General features: G+C 36.2%; 2 protein-coding genes across 8 annotated transcripts in view; both read left to right on the top strand.

Moving 5' to 3' along the window:
* Positions 1-10,254, top strand: part of LOC108966964 (neutral ceramidase) — a 20,068-nt gene extending 9,814 nt beyond the window's left edge. For 3 of the 6 annotated variants that reach the window (XM_018930146.1, XM_018930145.1, XM_018930144.1), the window contains exons 2-11: positions 1,189-1,441; positions 6,953-7,243; positions 7,301-7,447; positions 7,510-7,686; positions 7,748-8,074; positions 8,319-8,528; positions 8,598-8,927; positions 8,990-9,220; positions 9,280-9,659; positions 9,771-10,254. In XM_018930146.1, coding sequence (XP_018785691.1) covers positions 7,106-7,243; positions 7,301-7,447; positions 7,510-7,686; positions 7,748-8,074; positions 8,319-8,528; positions 8,598-8,927; positions 8,990-9,220; positions 9,280-9,659; positions 9,771-9,954 — 2,124 coding nt within the window. In that variant the 5' untranslated portion in view covers positions 1,189-1,441; positions 6,953-7,105 and the 3' untranslated portion in view covers positions 9,955-10,254. The remainder of the gene's footprint in view (positions 1-1,188; positions 1,442-6,952; positions 7,244-7,300; positions 7,448-7,509; positions 7,687-7,747; positions 8,075-8,318; positions 8,529-8,597; positions 8,928-8,989; positions 9,221-9,279; positions 9,660-9,770) is intronic. The other 3 variants (XM_018930149.1, XM_018930148.1, XM_018930147.1) reach the window with 1 other exon arrangement.
* Positions 10,255-12,190: 1,936 nt separating this feature from the next.
* Positions 12,191-16,384, top strand: part of LOC108966948 (prolyl 4-hydroxylase subunit alpha-1) — a 51,322-nt gene continuing 47,128 nt past the window's right edge. The window contains exon 1 of one of the 2 annotated variants that reach the window (XM_018930113.1): positions 12,191-12,756. The gene's annotated coding sequence lies outside the window, so the exon portion shown is untranslated. The other variant, XM_018930114.1, reaches the window with a different exon arrangement.

Here is a 16,384-nt window from a genome sequence, read left to right as displayed (position 1 = left end):
AAAATGTAAATAAATTAAACTAAAGTAAAATCAAATTAAGCTAATTAAAGAATGTTAATTAAAACAAAATAAAATTAAATAAATCTGTAAAAGTAAATAAAATGAACAAGAAGAAATTAAATATGATATGTTTAATTACAATAAAATAATTAAACATATGCAATAAAGTAAAATGTAACAATAAAAATTAAAAAATAAAAATAAATTAATTTAAATAAAAAAACATTTGAACAAAATAAGTAAAATAAATATAAATCCAAAAATCCAAGTTAACTGGCTTTTGGTGAGCTCTAAGTCATTCAAAATATTTAAATGAACGAAAATTCTATTGAAACAGAGATCGGCAATAAAATACGGTGTTTTTTGTGTCATTCTCACTTTACTAAAACCGAATAAATCTGGTGAAAACTGTGTAAAACAATACTTTGTACACAGTTTAAAGGAGGTTATAACCATTAAAATTTAAAATTGAGGTATATAAGGCTTGCTTTTAGAAATAAACGAAAAGGAATCGAATTTCTCTATTTCAAGTCAGCAAATGGTATCGGGAATATATGTTTATCGTTAAAAAAGTAACTTACTGTAATTGCCTCCTAAAACTTCACACGCGGTTAACTTGGAATGCTGTTTTCTAAGTCGGTGAGAAAAATTTCTTTGATATCCCTGAACCGATTTACTTGAAATTTTCACACAACCTTCTTAGAAACAGTTGTCAGTTAATGATCGAATAAATAAGATAAAATATTGGTAACCTGTAAGATATTTGGTAAAGCTGTCAACATAACCTGATATTATTCGGATGATTGATCATCTGTTTCCGGGTCGCTAGCATAGATCCAAGACTCATCACCAGTAATAATACATTTCATGCTATCTTGATGGTCAGAAAGCATTATTTCAAAAACATTAACACGACACTGTTTTTCGAAAAAAAATTTAAACCAATCGTACTTTTACTTTTCTTAGGCTCTGTTTCGAGGAATATAGTAGGATTTCGCGTTTAAATTCACTTAAGTCTTACTATTTTTTGACCGCAGCACACAATTTGAGCATTTGTTCTCTTAAAAAAAACACCCACACAATGAAATTTAAGAAATAAAAAATAAGTAATTTAAATGTAAGAGGAATTGAAAAAAATGATTAATAATAAAATATTAAATAATTACTAAAAATATTTTTGTACAACAGAATTCACAGAAAACCATGAAACATAAAATTGTGTAAAAAATTATCGTTCCAAAAACATTAAAAAAAAACTACAATTACATAACCTCACTTTGCGATTTTCGAAGACCGCATATACCATAAACGCAGTGCAAAGCAAAGCTTCAAAAATATATCACAACAATTCGATTCACTTGGCCAAACGAAAGGAAACCACCAAAACGACACTCGACATACACACAAACACACAGTCATATGGACATGCATAGTAGATGTGGTAAGAGAATAATAACAAGATATCAAAAGATAAAATAAAATAAAATGAAATGAAATAACTAAGAGTTCAGCAGCGTTGGCGCGAAAATATTCGCATTTAATAGGCCCCAAATCGAGTCACAAAAGCCAGCATCCAATGCTCATACGTACATCCGTAATTTTGCTCAATTGAGTAGCCTTAAGTAATCACCGCAAAATCACACGTACCACCTATTCATATATACATACATGTATTCATATATACAAACATACATACATATGTATATGTATATATACAGATGCGAATAATCAACAATAGAGTTTGTAAATCAGTAAGTTTGTGTGTAATGGCGTACGAATGGGTGTAAATAAAAGTATCAAACAAACGTATGTAGAATATGTATGTATAATATATGAAATATATGCAAGTGTTTGTATGTGTGTGTGATTATGTATCTGCATAGCTGTGTGTATTTATGAATGAGCGACTTAGCCGGTGCCATCAGTTGCCGGCGTTGATGGTCATCCCACCTGCTATGGCGCTGTGATAAGGGCGAAGAGACGGGGGGCCAGTAAAAAGATGCAACGAAATCAAAACTGAGCGTTATGTGACGTTTGACATTTTTATTTAATTAATTGTTTGTGTATTTTACAATAACTTAGGTGCTCGAGCACTCGTTCCGTTAAACTAGTTTGCGAAGTTTTCGGAAATTTGCGGAAAAAAGTTGTAGTAAATACTTAAAATTAACAATAAAAAGTTATAAATTTTGATCAGTTCTTTCAGGGATTTTGGTTTGTTCGGTTTTGGCAAATTTTTGGAACGCCATTCGATAGATTGTTGCATAATTTCGACATCATATTCATAAACACACTTCTCGTCACCAGTACTGAGCTATACCTAAATCATTAATTAAAATGTGTAGATTCGATCCATAAGAGATGCTTAAGTACTCTGCTATCTCTTTGGCTCCAACAAATCAATTTTCAAGTACAGTTTCTTTAACTTTTCTGATTCCAGCGTCATTAATATTATATTTCGATGACTTCCCGGTCTTCACGGAATGCTTTTTGCCACTCAAATACTTATGTTCGTGATAATGTAGACTCCCCAAAAGTCTTCTGCAACATTTTGAAAAATTTCGAAGCTATGATTCAATTGGAAACGCAAATTTGGTGCTAATTTTTTTACCAAAAGGAAATCGTAGAAGATCCTACAAAGAATTACTACTATTAGCAAAAAATAGTACGACTTTGTTCATAATTTTAAAATTCTTAATTTGTTCTTCAAATCTATATCGTCCACTAAAAGTAAGTGCCAACGTTAAAGTCAATTTCCGAAAATGCATTCAATACACGTATCTATTCACGTTTAATGTCTTGAATTGACTCTAAACGGTTTTCCCTGAGCTGTCGTTTGAATTTTCTGAATAGCCAGAAGTCATGCGGTTTTAATCAGGCGGTAGTTACGGTACGAATTTGGCGAAAAACTGACGAAGATTCAACACAGTATGCGACGATGTATTATCGTGGTGCAAAAACGCAGAGTTGTCGGCCCATAAGTGCGGCCACTTTTTAAGAGTTGCTTCGCGCAAACGAAACATAACACTTAAATAGTGTTCCTAGTAGACAGTTTGGCTGGTCGGAACGAATTCGCCCCACACCTCGATAATTGAAGAAAACTGTCAACATAACCTTGATTTTTGATCTTCTTCGATGCATAGATCCAAGACTTATAGCCAGTAATACATTTCATGACAACCTGGTAGTCAGAAAGCATTGTTTAACGCGGCGCTGTTTTTCGATCAAATTCAGTGATTATGGAACCATTCGTGCTTTCACTTTTCTTCGGCAAAATTATCTTTCAAAATAATTATCAATAATCCTTTCGATATTTCGACGATGCCAGAAGATCTCTGACTATTAGTTACCGATTCTCAAGTACCAATTCCTTTATCATGTTTCGTTGTCAACAAGTTCCCGATCCTTTATGAATAAATTGTACCAATCACCGGAGGCCTGAAATCACTACATAGTGATATCCGTACTAGCTAACAAAATCCCAAGACAATATGCTGCGGCAGTCAGTTGGGTGAATGGCAAGAATGATAGAGTACTTTTCTGTCATTCTGCCTTTGATTTGCAATAACTTGAAGATTTGTGAATCGAGCAAACAACACGTACAAATTAAATATAATGCCTAAATCTAACTATTTTGAACAGTTGTGCTAGTAAAAATATGTTTTTCTGCTTTTTGAACTGGTAAAAAAAAGTAAGTAGATAAGTTCATGATCACAAATATTAATACAAAGTAATGATAATGGGAGACAGGTTCTGCAAACCGCTTTTTATGTATTATTACGTAAATACATACTATGTGTTTTTAGTGTGCCACCGCATTGATGAAGTTATGAGAAGTGTGTACTACGACTACTCGAGACCTGGGTTTAATCTCGGTTTCCACCAACAATAGTAGGTATGTTTACAATGTTTTACAAAAATTGGCAACACAACTGCTACTGAAAGCGCGAACACTTATATGTATGCATATGTATACCTAAAAGTATATAGATAAGTATATAGATCTCATATATTCATTTTCATATACATATCTATGTATCTACATCTTCATATATATGTGTATGCACTTATAGTGACACCTAACACAAAAATTCACATTTTCAAGTTGACTTTCATAATTTTTGAACATTTTCAACTTTAAATTTACGCACAAGGCGATACATACATCAATACATACAAGTATATGTTTATAAATACAACTTGCAGTTAGCAGTCACACGTGATTGCTGGGCCAAGTTAACTGCATACACACTCAAATATAGTGTTTGCATTAATTCTTGAACCGCGCGCCTGCTGCAAGTTTTATTTAATTTTTTGTATAACTCCTCATTATTATTATGTTGACCACTTTAAGGTTAGCTTAATTATTATGTTGAACATGTAATTCGCAGCGGCATTTGTGTTATTAAAAAGGCAAAGTTCAACTCGTTGGTTCGTGTTTTGTTTAATTTATGAATTCGAGCCACAATGGGTGACATTGAGCACTTGTTTTGGGTAAAGTGCTAATAGGTTCCAACCTCAACGCACAATCTCACGCCGCGAGGAATAGTTTATACTCGTAATGGAACAAACGAATTTATGTTGATATCAGTTGTAGAGGCAAGTTTTTGGGTGAATTTTAGTGGTCATTTAAACTGAATTTAATTAAGCTGGGCTTAAGATTTTATGAGATATATGAGAGTATTTCAGTAATTCTAAATTCATTTGTTTAAGCTTTATATAAAATACTTTATTTGTGAGCTTTGAAGTCCATACTTAAAAGAAATATTATATTTCAGCGAAAACAGTTTCAAAAATGGTATAAAGGACAAACTTTTTCTTTTACAAATAATCAAAGCTTTATGGCTACGGCCCCCAACCACAACAAATGTTAACTGTCAAAGTCAACAACTCCCTTATTCGTGAGAGGGAAAAGCTTGAAAAAAACTCATAAATCAATGCAGACAACTATTCTGAGTTCTTAAATATATAAATGTATGTGAAAGAGTAAACAATTTTATGTTTCATATTCGTGCTGAAATTTTATTATTACAAAGTCATGAAAATAATGAAAATTACTATGGAAATTAGGTTAGAATAACTCAGTCACACCGGGGATATAGTTGATTTCTGTAAATAATTGTCGACTTTTTTCCACTGTCAAGTTAATAAATGAAAATTAAAAAAAGTTTAACACATTCCACAGATTTTCGAACAAGGGTCATATGTATACATATGTTCTGAAGGAGTTTAAGACTCTTAGAACACGGGACAAAATTAATAAGCTGCTAATTAAACAACAACCTTCAAACTACATTCACCTTCGTCATAAACTTAAATCTGCTGGTAATTTCAGTATTTAGAATTCAATAAATTTTTCATTTGTTTACACTGTGATCAAATTGAAAGGTGAATTTTGTCCATTTCACCTCTGCGCATTACACTTATGCCAGAGCCTTCTTCGATTCAGCTTTTATATCCTCAATTGAGTTAAAACGGTGTCCTCGGAGTAGTCATGTGAATTTGCTGAATAGCCAGAAGTTACACGAAGGTAAATCAGGCGAATGCGGTGCCGCAACCACGATATTGGTTAAAAATGTGTCGAAATGATCATAAATAACCAATGCAGTATGAGGTGGTGCATTATCGCACTTCTTTGTTCAATAATTTCAGACATAGTAAAAATCGAAGAATTCCCTTTTAAAGCCTCACAAATCTCAAATACTAATGAATATTTTGACGTGAAAGTGAGCATAGATGTCACTAACAGTACTACCAAATTACAGAAAAAAAATTGTATTTGTATTTCATCCCCGTTTTTTGTCTTCGTAGTCAAAATCACCACTTTAAATCATGTCGCTTTTGACACGTTCGCAAAGCAACAAGCATGTTCATCTTAAACTTTCACGAAAATACGATTTAGTGATTTTCTTCATAATAATGTAATGAAGTAAGATTCCCCGAAAAAATTCCCCTGCTTTTCTGGTACAAAGTTTGAGTGAAAAACAAGAAAAAACGTTAAATTCGGCTTCACCGCAGCTACAATACTCCTCAGAGGTTTTATTACGGGACTAATCTGATCTTTTATGTATATACTTTATAGGATCTTTGACGATTCATTGTGGATGTTACAAACTTCGTGTCCGAATTTTGGTTTATCTCTTCGATCGACTGAAAATAGGTTCTGCGGAGCGACAATTTCAGTTTGATGAACAAGAAAGAATCACACAGAGCCAAATCTGGTTAATGCGGTGATTGATCGACGGTATTCATTGCGTCTTTGGCTTTAAATTCGATCAAATTGTACTCTTTTTGGAAAAAATTTAGCTTTATCGGTGCGAGTCGAGCAAGAATGTGCTTCATTTCATATCCACCAAACGCATTCGAATGGACTCGCGAGAGATTTCGCGCTCCCTTCTTACTTGAAAACTAGTTGACAGATCGCTCTCACATTTGGTATACTAATTAAGGACAATTCTACCAAATTATTTATTTATCTGGGTGCTTTTTTGTCACAATGTATGTCTATTTTCGAAATTTTGCATAAATTATTGTCCAAGGTGACGCTACAACTAACGAACAAATGGGACAGATCTGACCACTGTATAAATGTTGAAAAAGAAACCACTCAGACTTTACTACGTGCTTAGCCTTAGATCAGATATCAAGGCTACACAGTCTCTTAAAGAAGAAATAATATACAATATATGTATGTATTTTACCTGTTGCACTCAGTTCTTTTGTGTATACATATGTATATGTACGTGCTTATTCACTTTTCCTTTTATTTCCGCATACAAATGCATTTTTCCGCACATACACATGCACATTTAATCCGATTTCTGAAAGCAAATTAGTCAACTGCGCCATTTAGCGAAGTGCGACTCAACCATAAGGGATGATGATGATGATGATGAATTTATTTAATTGTATTACATTGAAAATAAAAAGGTTACTTTCTTGCTTCCAATTTCAGTTGTCGCAAAGCCGTAGAGAAGGGAGCAAGCGAGCAAATGCAGTTCCCTTATATTTTCAGATATTTATATATATTTCAACTGTAGCAGCGACAACAACAAAGGAAGTTAGTGAAAAAATCATAAGTAAATAAAATCGTTTGGAGATAACAAAAATGCATTGGCAAGCGAGCGTAATCCTCGTGGCGTTAGTCACACTGTGCCTCAGCAGCGTGCTATGGAGCTGTGTCAATGCTTATCAGGTGGGAGTGGGACGTGCGGATTCTACGGGACCACCAGTTGAAATACATTTCGTAAGAAAGCAACAACTTTTCTTATAAGCATATAGCTTACACTTTTTTATTTCCCAGATGGGTTATGCTAACCTTAAACAAGTGGGGCGCGGTCTGCATCTGCGCCAATTTGCACGCGCCTTTGTTGTTGAGGATGAGAACCACAAGCGCGTCGCCTTTGTCTCCGTGGACGCGGGCATGATGGGTTACGGCGTCAAGCGCGAGGTGAAATTAAAAAATTATTAAATCTTGTCATACATTTATACTCTCTTTATACATATTTGTAGGTGGTGAAGCGTTTGCAAGCGCGCTATGGTGATATCTACACGGCGGATAATGTGGTTATTAGCGGAACGCATACTCACAGCGCACCCGGTGGCTTTCTTATGCATTTGCTTTATGATATATCGATTTTGGGTTTCGTGCCGCAGACTTTCGAGGCGCTTGTGCAGGGTTGCTACTTGGTGAGATTATTGAAGATTTAAATAATTTAAAAAAATTTTTGAATTTTTATTTTTTTCGCAGAGCATCAAACGCGCCACCGACAATATGGTGGATGGTAAGATCTTCCTCTCAAGAACCACTATCCTAAATGTGAACATTAATCGCTCGCCAACCTCTTACTTGCGCAATCCCGTGGAGGAACGTGCGCAATATGAGCACGATGTGGATAAAGTGCTGACACAATTGCGTTTCGTTGATTCGGATAATACTTTGTTGGGCGCTTTCAATTGGTACGCGGTACATCCGACATCAATGAATAATACGAACAAATTGGTGACCTCTGACAATATGGGTTATGCTTCGCTGCTTTTGGAGAAGGAATACAACACGAATAAAGTACCCGGAAAGGTAAGCTATACTAGTCTTAATATAAGCAATATTTTCAAAAATCGGAAAGCTCCAAATCAATACTGGACCATGTAGAAAAATTTAAAAACAAGTTCCATCAATTCAATAATATTTTTTCACTCAACATAGAGACCAACTTTTCGAAATGTCTAAGCTTGAATTTAAATTATTTATGAACTCATCAACAAAATGTTCTGCCTTTTAAAGAGTTTCAACAAAAAATATTTTTTTCTATTGTTTTCAGGGCAAATTCGTTGGCGCTTTCTGTTCGTCGAATTTGGGCGATGTGTCACCGAATATTATGGGTCCGAAGTGTTCGATTAGTGGCAATGATTGCGATCTACTTACCTCAAAATGTCCACAAAAAGAAGGCGAGTGTTTTGCGTCTGGTCCCGGACGTGATATGTTTGAAAGCACTGAAATTATAGCGAGTCGCTTAGCTGATGGGGCTTTGGTGAGTAAAATTTTGAGACTTCAACTGGTTAGTGTGGTAAGAAATATGCATGTATCACTTGCTTTCTAGCGCTTACTAAACGATAACAGTCAAGAGACGACAAGCCGTGAAATTGTCGGCGAGTTGGCCTACATTCACCAATTCGTCGATATGCCCAACTACAATGGCACCACATACAATCCACTACAAAGAAAACTGGACAAGATACGCGGATGCCTGCCCGCCATGGGTTATAGTTTTGCTGCTGGCACCACGGACGGACCAGGCGCGTTTAGTTTTGAACAGGGCACCATTACCGGCAATGCAATGTGGAACGCAGTGCGTGATTTCATAGTACCGCCAACACAAGAAGACATCAGCTGTCATGCGCCGAAGCCCATATTATTAGCAACTGGGAGGGTAGGTCTCAAGTTTTGTAGTAAAAATTAAGAATTGTTGTAGAAATTCTCATTTTTTCACAGGCGACATTCCCCTACGAGTGGCAACCGAAAATTGTGTCTACGCAGCTTTTGAAGATCGGCGATCTGATACTGGCCGCAGTGCCTGGCGAATTCACCACAATGGCTGGACGTCGTTTGCGTAATAAGATTAGCGCTGTGGCTGTGGCGACTGGGGGCAAAGATACAGAAGTCATTATCGCAGGTTTATCGAATATTTATACTAGCTATATCACAACGCCGGAGGAGTATCAAGTGGGTTCATTGGCAAAAGTTGGTCGCAAAATTGACTTTAATTTCACAATATTTATTAGGCTCAAAGGTATGAGGCAGCATCGACAATTTTTGGTCCGAACACGCATACAATCTACATGGATGTCTTCGAGCAATTGACGAAAGCTATGATACGTGGCGAGCGCCTGCCACCTGGACCCGCACCACCATATATGAATGACCGCATGCTGTCGATGAATACTGGCGTCATTTTCGATGGTCATCCAATCGGCAAGGATTTTGGTTTTGTTAAGCTGCAACCCAAAAAGTCGTACCAGATCAATGAAACTGTGGTCGTGACTTTTATTGCTGGCAATCCGCGTAATAATCTATTTCCTGAGAAGACATACTTTGCGGTAGAGCGTAAGATCAACGAGGAACGTTGGAAGGTGGCTTATACGGATTCCAGTTGGGAAACGAAGTAAGTTTATTGTATTTTTTAAGTTAATCGTCATATGTACCATATTTTCATTCAACAATAATTTTATTTTTTGTTTTATTTTTTGTTATTTCTACTCTTTGAAACCTATAGATTCATTTGGGAGCGCGTCCATCTGATTCTCGGCTTCAGCGACATTCACATCCATTGGACCATCGGCACCAACACTCTGCCAGGCGAATACCGCATTCGGCATTTCGGCAATTACAAATATATTTTAGGTGGCATTTTCCCATATGAAGGCATTTCGAACTCATTCTTGGTGACGGAAGGCTAATCGCTGCCTTAGATGTCTGCATACGTAGAACACGACGGACGACGATTGGATTACTAGTCAGAGACTGCGCTCATCAGGTGTTACTGCTTCTCAGCTACATACTATATAGTACATATGTAAAGCATATAAATTTTTTATAACAAGTTGTATGTACTTGTAAATATGTACAATGTGTGTGGTACAGTGCCATACAAATAATACGTACACACATATTTATTTGTTTATTATTGTTAGTTGTGTATATACTATATAATGGAAAATGTATAGGAATAAATCCATAAACGACTGTTGTACCAATAATTTATTGTAGTGCTGTTAGACCTTTAGATGCTATAATCAAAGGAGTTCAGTGGCCGCAGTCTGATTGTACCATACACTGACGAAGGGCAGCAATTCAATGACCACCGTTAAATAAGTATTTAGCATACAACAGGGATTATTTATTTGCCAAATTATTTTTCCTGTAGCTCACAGCGATATTCAAACGGCTATAACCCGTTTCAAAAATTTATAATCTGAAGCTGTGTATGGTGGAAGAGCACATTTTTTGTCAAATGAGGCCCATTTTCCCTTTCCTAATAAGCGATCTTCTACTTATTGTCTCAGCTATCTCAGTGGTCTTTTTTTATAGTAGGAGCAGGCATCGAGCCGGAGTACCGAACTACAAGACTCTCCCACGGAACCAGCAGATACCGTATTACTTCGTTGGAGTAACAAAACATTTCACGTTTCTTCTATAGCTAACGGACGGACCGACGCCTATTCTGCTGTAACTATCTTAATTTAGTGATGATGGAAATTGTCGCTTCGTGCACAGTTTTCCCCTTATCAAAGCACTGACACATAAATGCAGTCAAATTTTCCACAGTATAACTACCACTTAGTGCAGTTTCTAACTTTACCCTTATGATTAGAAACCGGGCACAATGGAAAAACATGGGTTCAGAGTTTGCATGGACTCCGTACACATCGAACAATACAAAGATTTCATTTTGAAATTTGTATAGATAGAGTCTGAAGCACCAAGGCCAACTTAATATTAATAATAACTTTTCTGCTGTGTTCAAAAAACGTGAGACGACCACGTTAAAATTCGTTCAGTCAAAGACGCTCTCCAATGAAGAATACGAGTTATCATATACAGTATCTCAGGCTATAGGTTTCGCTCTGTGATTTCCAAAAATTTCATTCGACCGATTTGTTATTTTCTCCCTCCGTCACTAGGAGGACCATTATTCCAAGGAGCTACACGACAGTGAATTTCTCAAGCACCAATACTAATCTGGAAGCCCTCGTATATTGTTCAAAATTTTTCTCTCACTAAGTTATCGAACTTACGATTCACCAAGTGTTCGAAGCGCTTTATTTCTTCTCAACTACTTGAGATTTAAAGTATAAAATTATTATTTCCGTTTATTGCTTATACACATCCGCTTTACAAGCAGCTAGATGTCGCCTTGCGTACTTGTGAAACCATAAATAATAACACTTTACACCACACAACCGCAGTGTTGCATTTTTCAGCATTAGTGAATGCCTGATTATACCAATATTGTTTTTACAATTTCAGGAAATTGTTATAATTTTAACAATTCAAAAAAAAAACTTTATATGTGCTAAAAACCGATCTTCGTCAAATTTCCAAATGTGGGGTTTTTTAAATATACATTTTTCTTCTTTATTGGCGTAGACCACCCTTATGCAGCTATATCATTCAACAAAAACAGCGAAGCGTTGATTTGACTAAAATTTTTTGGGTTTTTTGACGCATAACAACATTTTTAACCCGAAGCCGAAGGTAATTTTTTGAGGCACTGATTGTAACTCGCAATTTAAATTCCAATCGAGCTCTCGAGAGCTATAATTTAATCTTTCTTAATTTTTAAAGATTCCTTTTGTCATAAGGTTCTTAAATACTTCATTAATATGAAACTATATATCTCTAGTTTTGACTTTCCGATTTCTAACAGTTTTTTTTTCATATATCAAATAGTATTACTATTGACCAGCTGTACACAACAACCCCAACAGCTGTTCAATGCTGTAACAACAAATTCTTATGCTCACTATAACGGCAATGCTCGCGACCGCCTAGCAAAACAACTCTTTTTCACACGCTGTATTCACCACACCTATGGTGCATTGAGGAGAGAATGGCTTTGCGCAAATTCACCATACACTAAATTTGCCTTATGAATCTCAGCAACTTAAATAAAAGCCAGCACAATGCGCGACACAGTCCAAGTGGGAAGAAGTTGAGAATCGCGTACAAACCGATGCGTCGTCGGACTGTATTCAGTAAATAAATAAACAAACGAAAAAAAAAAATAATAATTTCACGCGCTTGGAAAATTGAATATTTATATCAATGATGTTGGCGGACTAAAAGTCAGTTGTTAGATTACGTTGCAGAGTGAATAAACGCGAGTGCCACTGTATGCTATTGTACATACATATGTACATATGTACATATAATATATACATAAGTGCGGTTTGTGATTAAGTGGGTGTGCGTCCGGCAATCGAGGACAGTTCCTGAAGCAACAAATTATTACAATTAAAAATATACAATCTCTATTGTGGGTGCATTAATTGTGTTCGGTCATTAGTCAACGCTGGTCAAGTGCAGCGCGAGTGCCAGGAGACAAAATCCAAACCAAAGGTACTTAAAACAACAGCAAAAAGGCATACACTTACGCGTGCAGAGAGCGCACAAGGAGAGCTGGGAAGAAGCCAACAAAAGATACACGAGTAAACACACCAGCCGGTGAGAGAGCAACGAAAGTCGTAAAGCAATTTTAGGTACGAAGAAAAGTGTGTTTGTAAATATTATAGAATTTATCCGGTAAATTGCGTGCGGGCAAAAAAGAAAAAAATACGAAATAACACGCAGAGCGCTGTTACGCAGAAGAAAGCCTGGCCGGAGTCAAGTAAGCGCTTATCGATTTGTTTATAAGCTTTAGCAACGTCTTGCTTTGTTATTGTTTTGTGATAGTATTTTTACTGTAACTTTTGTGGTGCCCCAATAAACGTTAAAAGCGCGTTCATGATTTCTGTTGCTTTTGCCCCGCTACTGATCGGGTGAATTTTGCTTTGTATGAACATAAAGGTTTATATTTAAGCATGTACATATGTATGTAAATTATGTTGTGCTGGCAGATAAATATAGCTTCATTTGCAGTAGCTCAACGGGAAATTTAACAGTAATTCTTTCATCGACGGTGCTTCAGTTACAGGTAAACGCTTGTGCAACCGCAAATATCGAAATTTCCATAGCGGTGCCCCACATTCATCCATACATACACATGCATGTTGGTGTGTAATAGATATGTACATACATACATATGTGTTTGTTTGAAACTATTGGTTTGACTTATAATCAGCACTGGCGAGGCACTGACAACTTGATATGCCAATAAGTATCTCATTTCTGTAGGGTTTGAGTCAATTTGAAATGAAATTTGTAGCTAAGCTAAGCTAAGGATACCAATCACGCTTTCAAATACATACATTCTGTGAACCAAAAAATAACTAGTAAATACAGTTGCAAATAATGCATTAAAAATTAAGTGAAGTAACATTTGAATTAAATTTTTGTTATTCCAAGTAACCCCGATTTTTTTTTTTTTACAAATCCTGTGAGAAATCCTGTCAGAACCTTTCTCTCGAAAACTTGTAACGCTGACTCATCAGATGTTGCCTTCGTCCATGACGTTGCACCCTTGAGCGACTTGTCAAATTTGGTCTTTATTCGTCGAGAGAGAACTTTATTTCTCAATTGCCTACTTTGTCCGAAGAAGCACCTGTGGTAAAAGTTATTCTGCGTTGGATTTCGAGGTTGTCGTTGTTGTTGGTATTAATACTGGTTAAAATATAGTCGAAAATACGACTTTGGGAGCCAAGTCGGGAGTGTGACGACTGTTTGTTTGATGACAGGAGGTATTTCCTCTTACCCTCGTTCATTACGAGACCCATTTGTGTCGCTCTTCGTCCAACCTGGAGAGTGCAGAACTAACGACGTGATTGTTGAAGCCAATGATATCGATGTCATCGACGGACGCCAGCAGTGGTACACTCTTGTAGAAGATTGTGTCTTCTCTATTCAGCTCAGCAGCTCTATAAGATACTAAATTAAGACATAGCGGCATAAAGGGCAAAATTACTTTTGAAATCGACGAAATGTATATGTATAAATTAGATAACAATATTTGCCCATATTTACTGCAAAGCAGCATTAATCTTATTACTTTGCGCTCTCGTAACTTCGTCTCCATATGCGTCCATATGTGTTCAATGGGATTGAGGTCTAGATTCTGGGGAGGATGAGACTTACGCAACAGCTTTAAGTCATTTTAATGAACAAAGCAGTAGCCACCAATCAGATTGAGTTTCGCTGGTAATGATTATTTTTTAATATTACCAAGTAGTCAATTTTTTTTTCATAATTCGTTCGAATATTACCGACACCATTTGCTCCAATTCCCTCGCCAAAATGCAGCCCCCAGTTTGCTTGACCTAATTTTCGTAGACTATTTGATTCAAATAAATTAAATTTGGACTGGTCTGTAAAAATTATAGAATCCTAAAATTCATTTTAATAATGGATATAATATCTTGGAATATAATAAAAGTTTCGCAATATTTTTCTTCGATGAATGTGTTTACGCCCTAAAAATATGTGAAACCAAACAGCTTGTGAGTGAACACACTAATTTAGCGATAGTGACATCGGATATTTTGGGTTGTGCCTCGTTACTTCGAGCAACTCTACTATTAGCCTGGGCGGGGAAAGTTTTTTTTGGTAGCAGCAGTCTTTTTGAATTTACTTTTAACAATAATTTACTGAACTCTAGTACCATATGTGGTTTTTTGACAATATTGCCTATTTCGCGAGTGCTTTTGTTCACTGCCATTATTTGCTACCAGAGCTTGTAAATCTTGAGATGTTTGTTTGTTCAACAGTTTTTCTTCAAAAACTGCAACCGCACAAAAGCCAAGTGCTTACCAAACAATACAGTTTGTCCATAGACAAATAAAATCCGGCAACAATAAGCTCACAAGACATTTTTATTTAAAGTGTTACCAAAATAAAAGCTTTGCGCACAGATTTTTTGTCTGGCTGTTTAAAAGTTAGATATTTTAATATTTTGCAAGCTTTAGCATTAAAATTGATTTATTGCTAATTTTTCTATAAAAACGCGAAAGATTCGTAAAATTGCCATATTTTTACTCTTGGTTGCAGCTTAGAAGCTGAAGTAGTTGAAGAGAAAAGTCCCTTCCAAGTCTAAACATGTCTCTGTACAATTAAACCACAGAAAATGTTTTATTATACGTTCATTAAATCTTGCTAAAGGGACTTATATGTATATTGACCGAAATTTTAAGCTAAAAAGTCAACCAGAAATTCGGAAAACTTTATATTATATTACGCGGGCTGGGATTTTCTTCGAATTTCGATATTTTATTTCACATATTTTTGATATTTTCGCTAAAAGCGATCAGCTTTAGCACCAGTACCAGGGGTTATGGTCCGATTTTAATAACTTTTAGATATTTTTTAAGATTTGTATACAGTAAATCGAACGGATCAGATGGAATTTAAAGTATATTATTCTTGTCTGAGTTTGTCAATTTTTATACTGTGATATAAGAATGTAAGGATAATGTCATGTACCGTACTTTGTTGAAATTGGTTGAGTAGGTTCTGAAATATCGCTTTTCACATAAAGGTGGTCATGCTCCATTGCTAAATTTAATATACATCACCAGTTTAAGACTTCCTTACTAATGCAGTGTCTTCCAGGCCGAAGTTGCAGCCGTTACGGTAGCAGTAGATTTACTGCTTTGGACTGGAGTGTAGTCACTTTCATAGAAGTGACCATCCACACAGATAGCAGAACGGTGATACTAGCCTTAAACTCATTAAGAGACCTTTCAGGGCTATCAAAGAGTTCCTAACCTCGCTAACAATACCAACAAGTGGCTTTGTGATAAGACTAGTAGGGGTGTTAGGCCAGAGCAGAATCGCAGGAAACTATTATGCTGATGATCTAGCAAGAAAAAGCAACCTACAATCGCTTTCGATAGGACAGGTCGGTACTCCCGTATCCTCTTGTGTTCTACTGCTAAATGGGCTTCGCGGAAGCTTAGTCAGCGTTGGGCCACAATCAGTACATGCGCTGCGTAGGAAACTTTTGGCCCAAGATCGATCGATTGCCCTCAGTAAGACTATCCTCGCCCTATTTTGGGGCTTTAAATAGGTCACGCTGTAAGTCTAGCAATCCTACCAAAAGCCATCTGCAGCAACAGTATGGAAGCAGATGAGATGGAAACAGCTCAACATTTTCCTCTCGACATAATGAAGTTTTGTCCGATTCCACTCATCTGCAATACCAGTGTTCCCATGGTGCCAAGAAACTTGTGCTCCGTT

The sequence above is a fragment of the Bactrocera latifrons genome, unplaced genomic scaffold (genome assembly GCF_001853355.1).
Source record: "Bactrocera latifrons isolate USDA-ARS-PBARC rearing strain unplaced genomic scaffold, ASM185335v1 scaffold_171, whole genome shotgun sequence".
NCBI lineage: Eukaryota > Metazoa > Arthropoda > Insecta > Diptera > Tephritidae > Bactrocera > Bactrocera latifrons.
The sequence above is the reverse complement of the archived record's forward strand: the minus strand, read 5'-3'. Positions and strand labels throughout refer to the sequence as shown.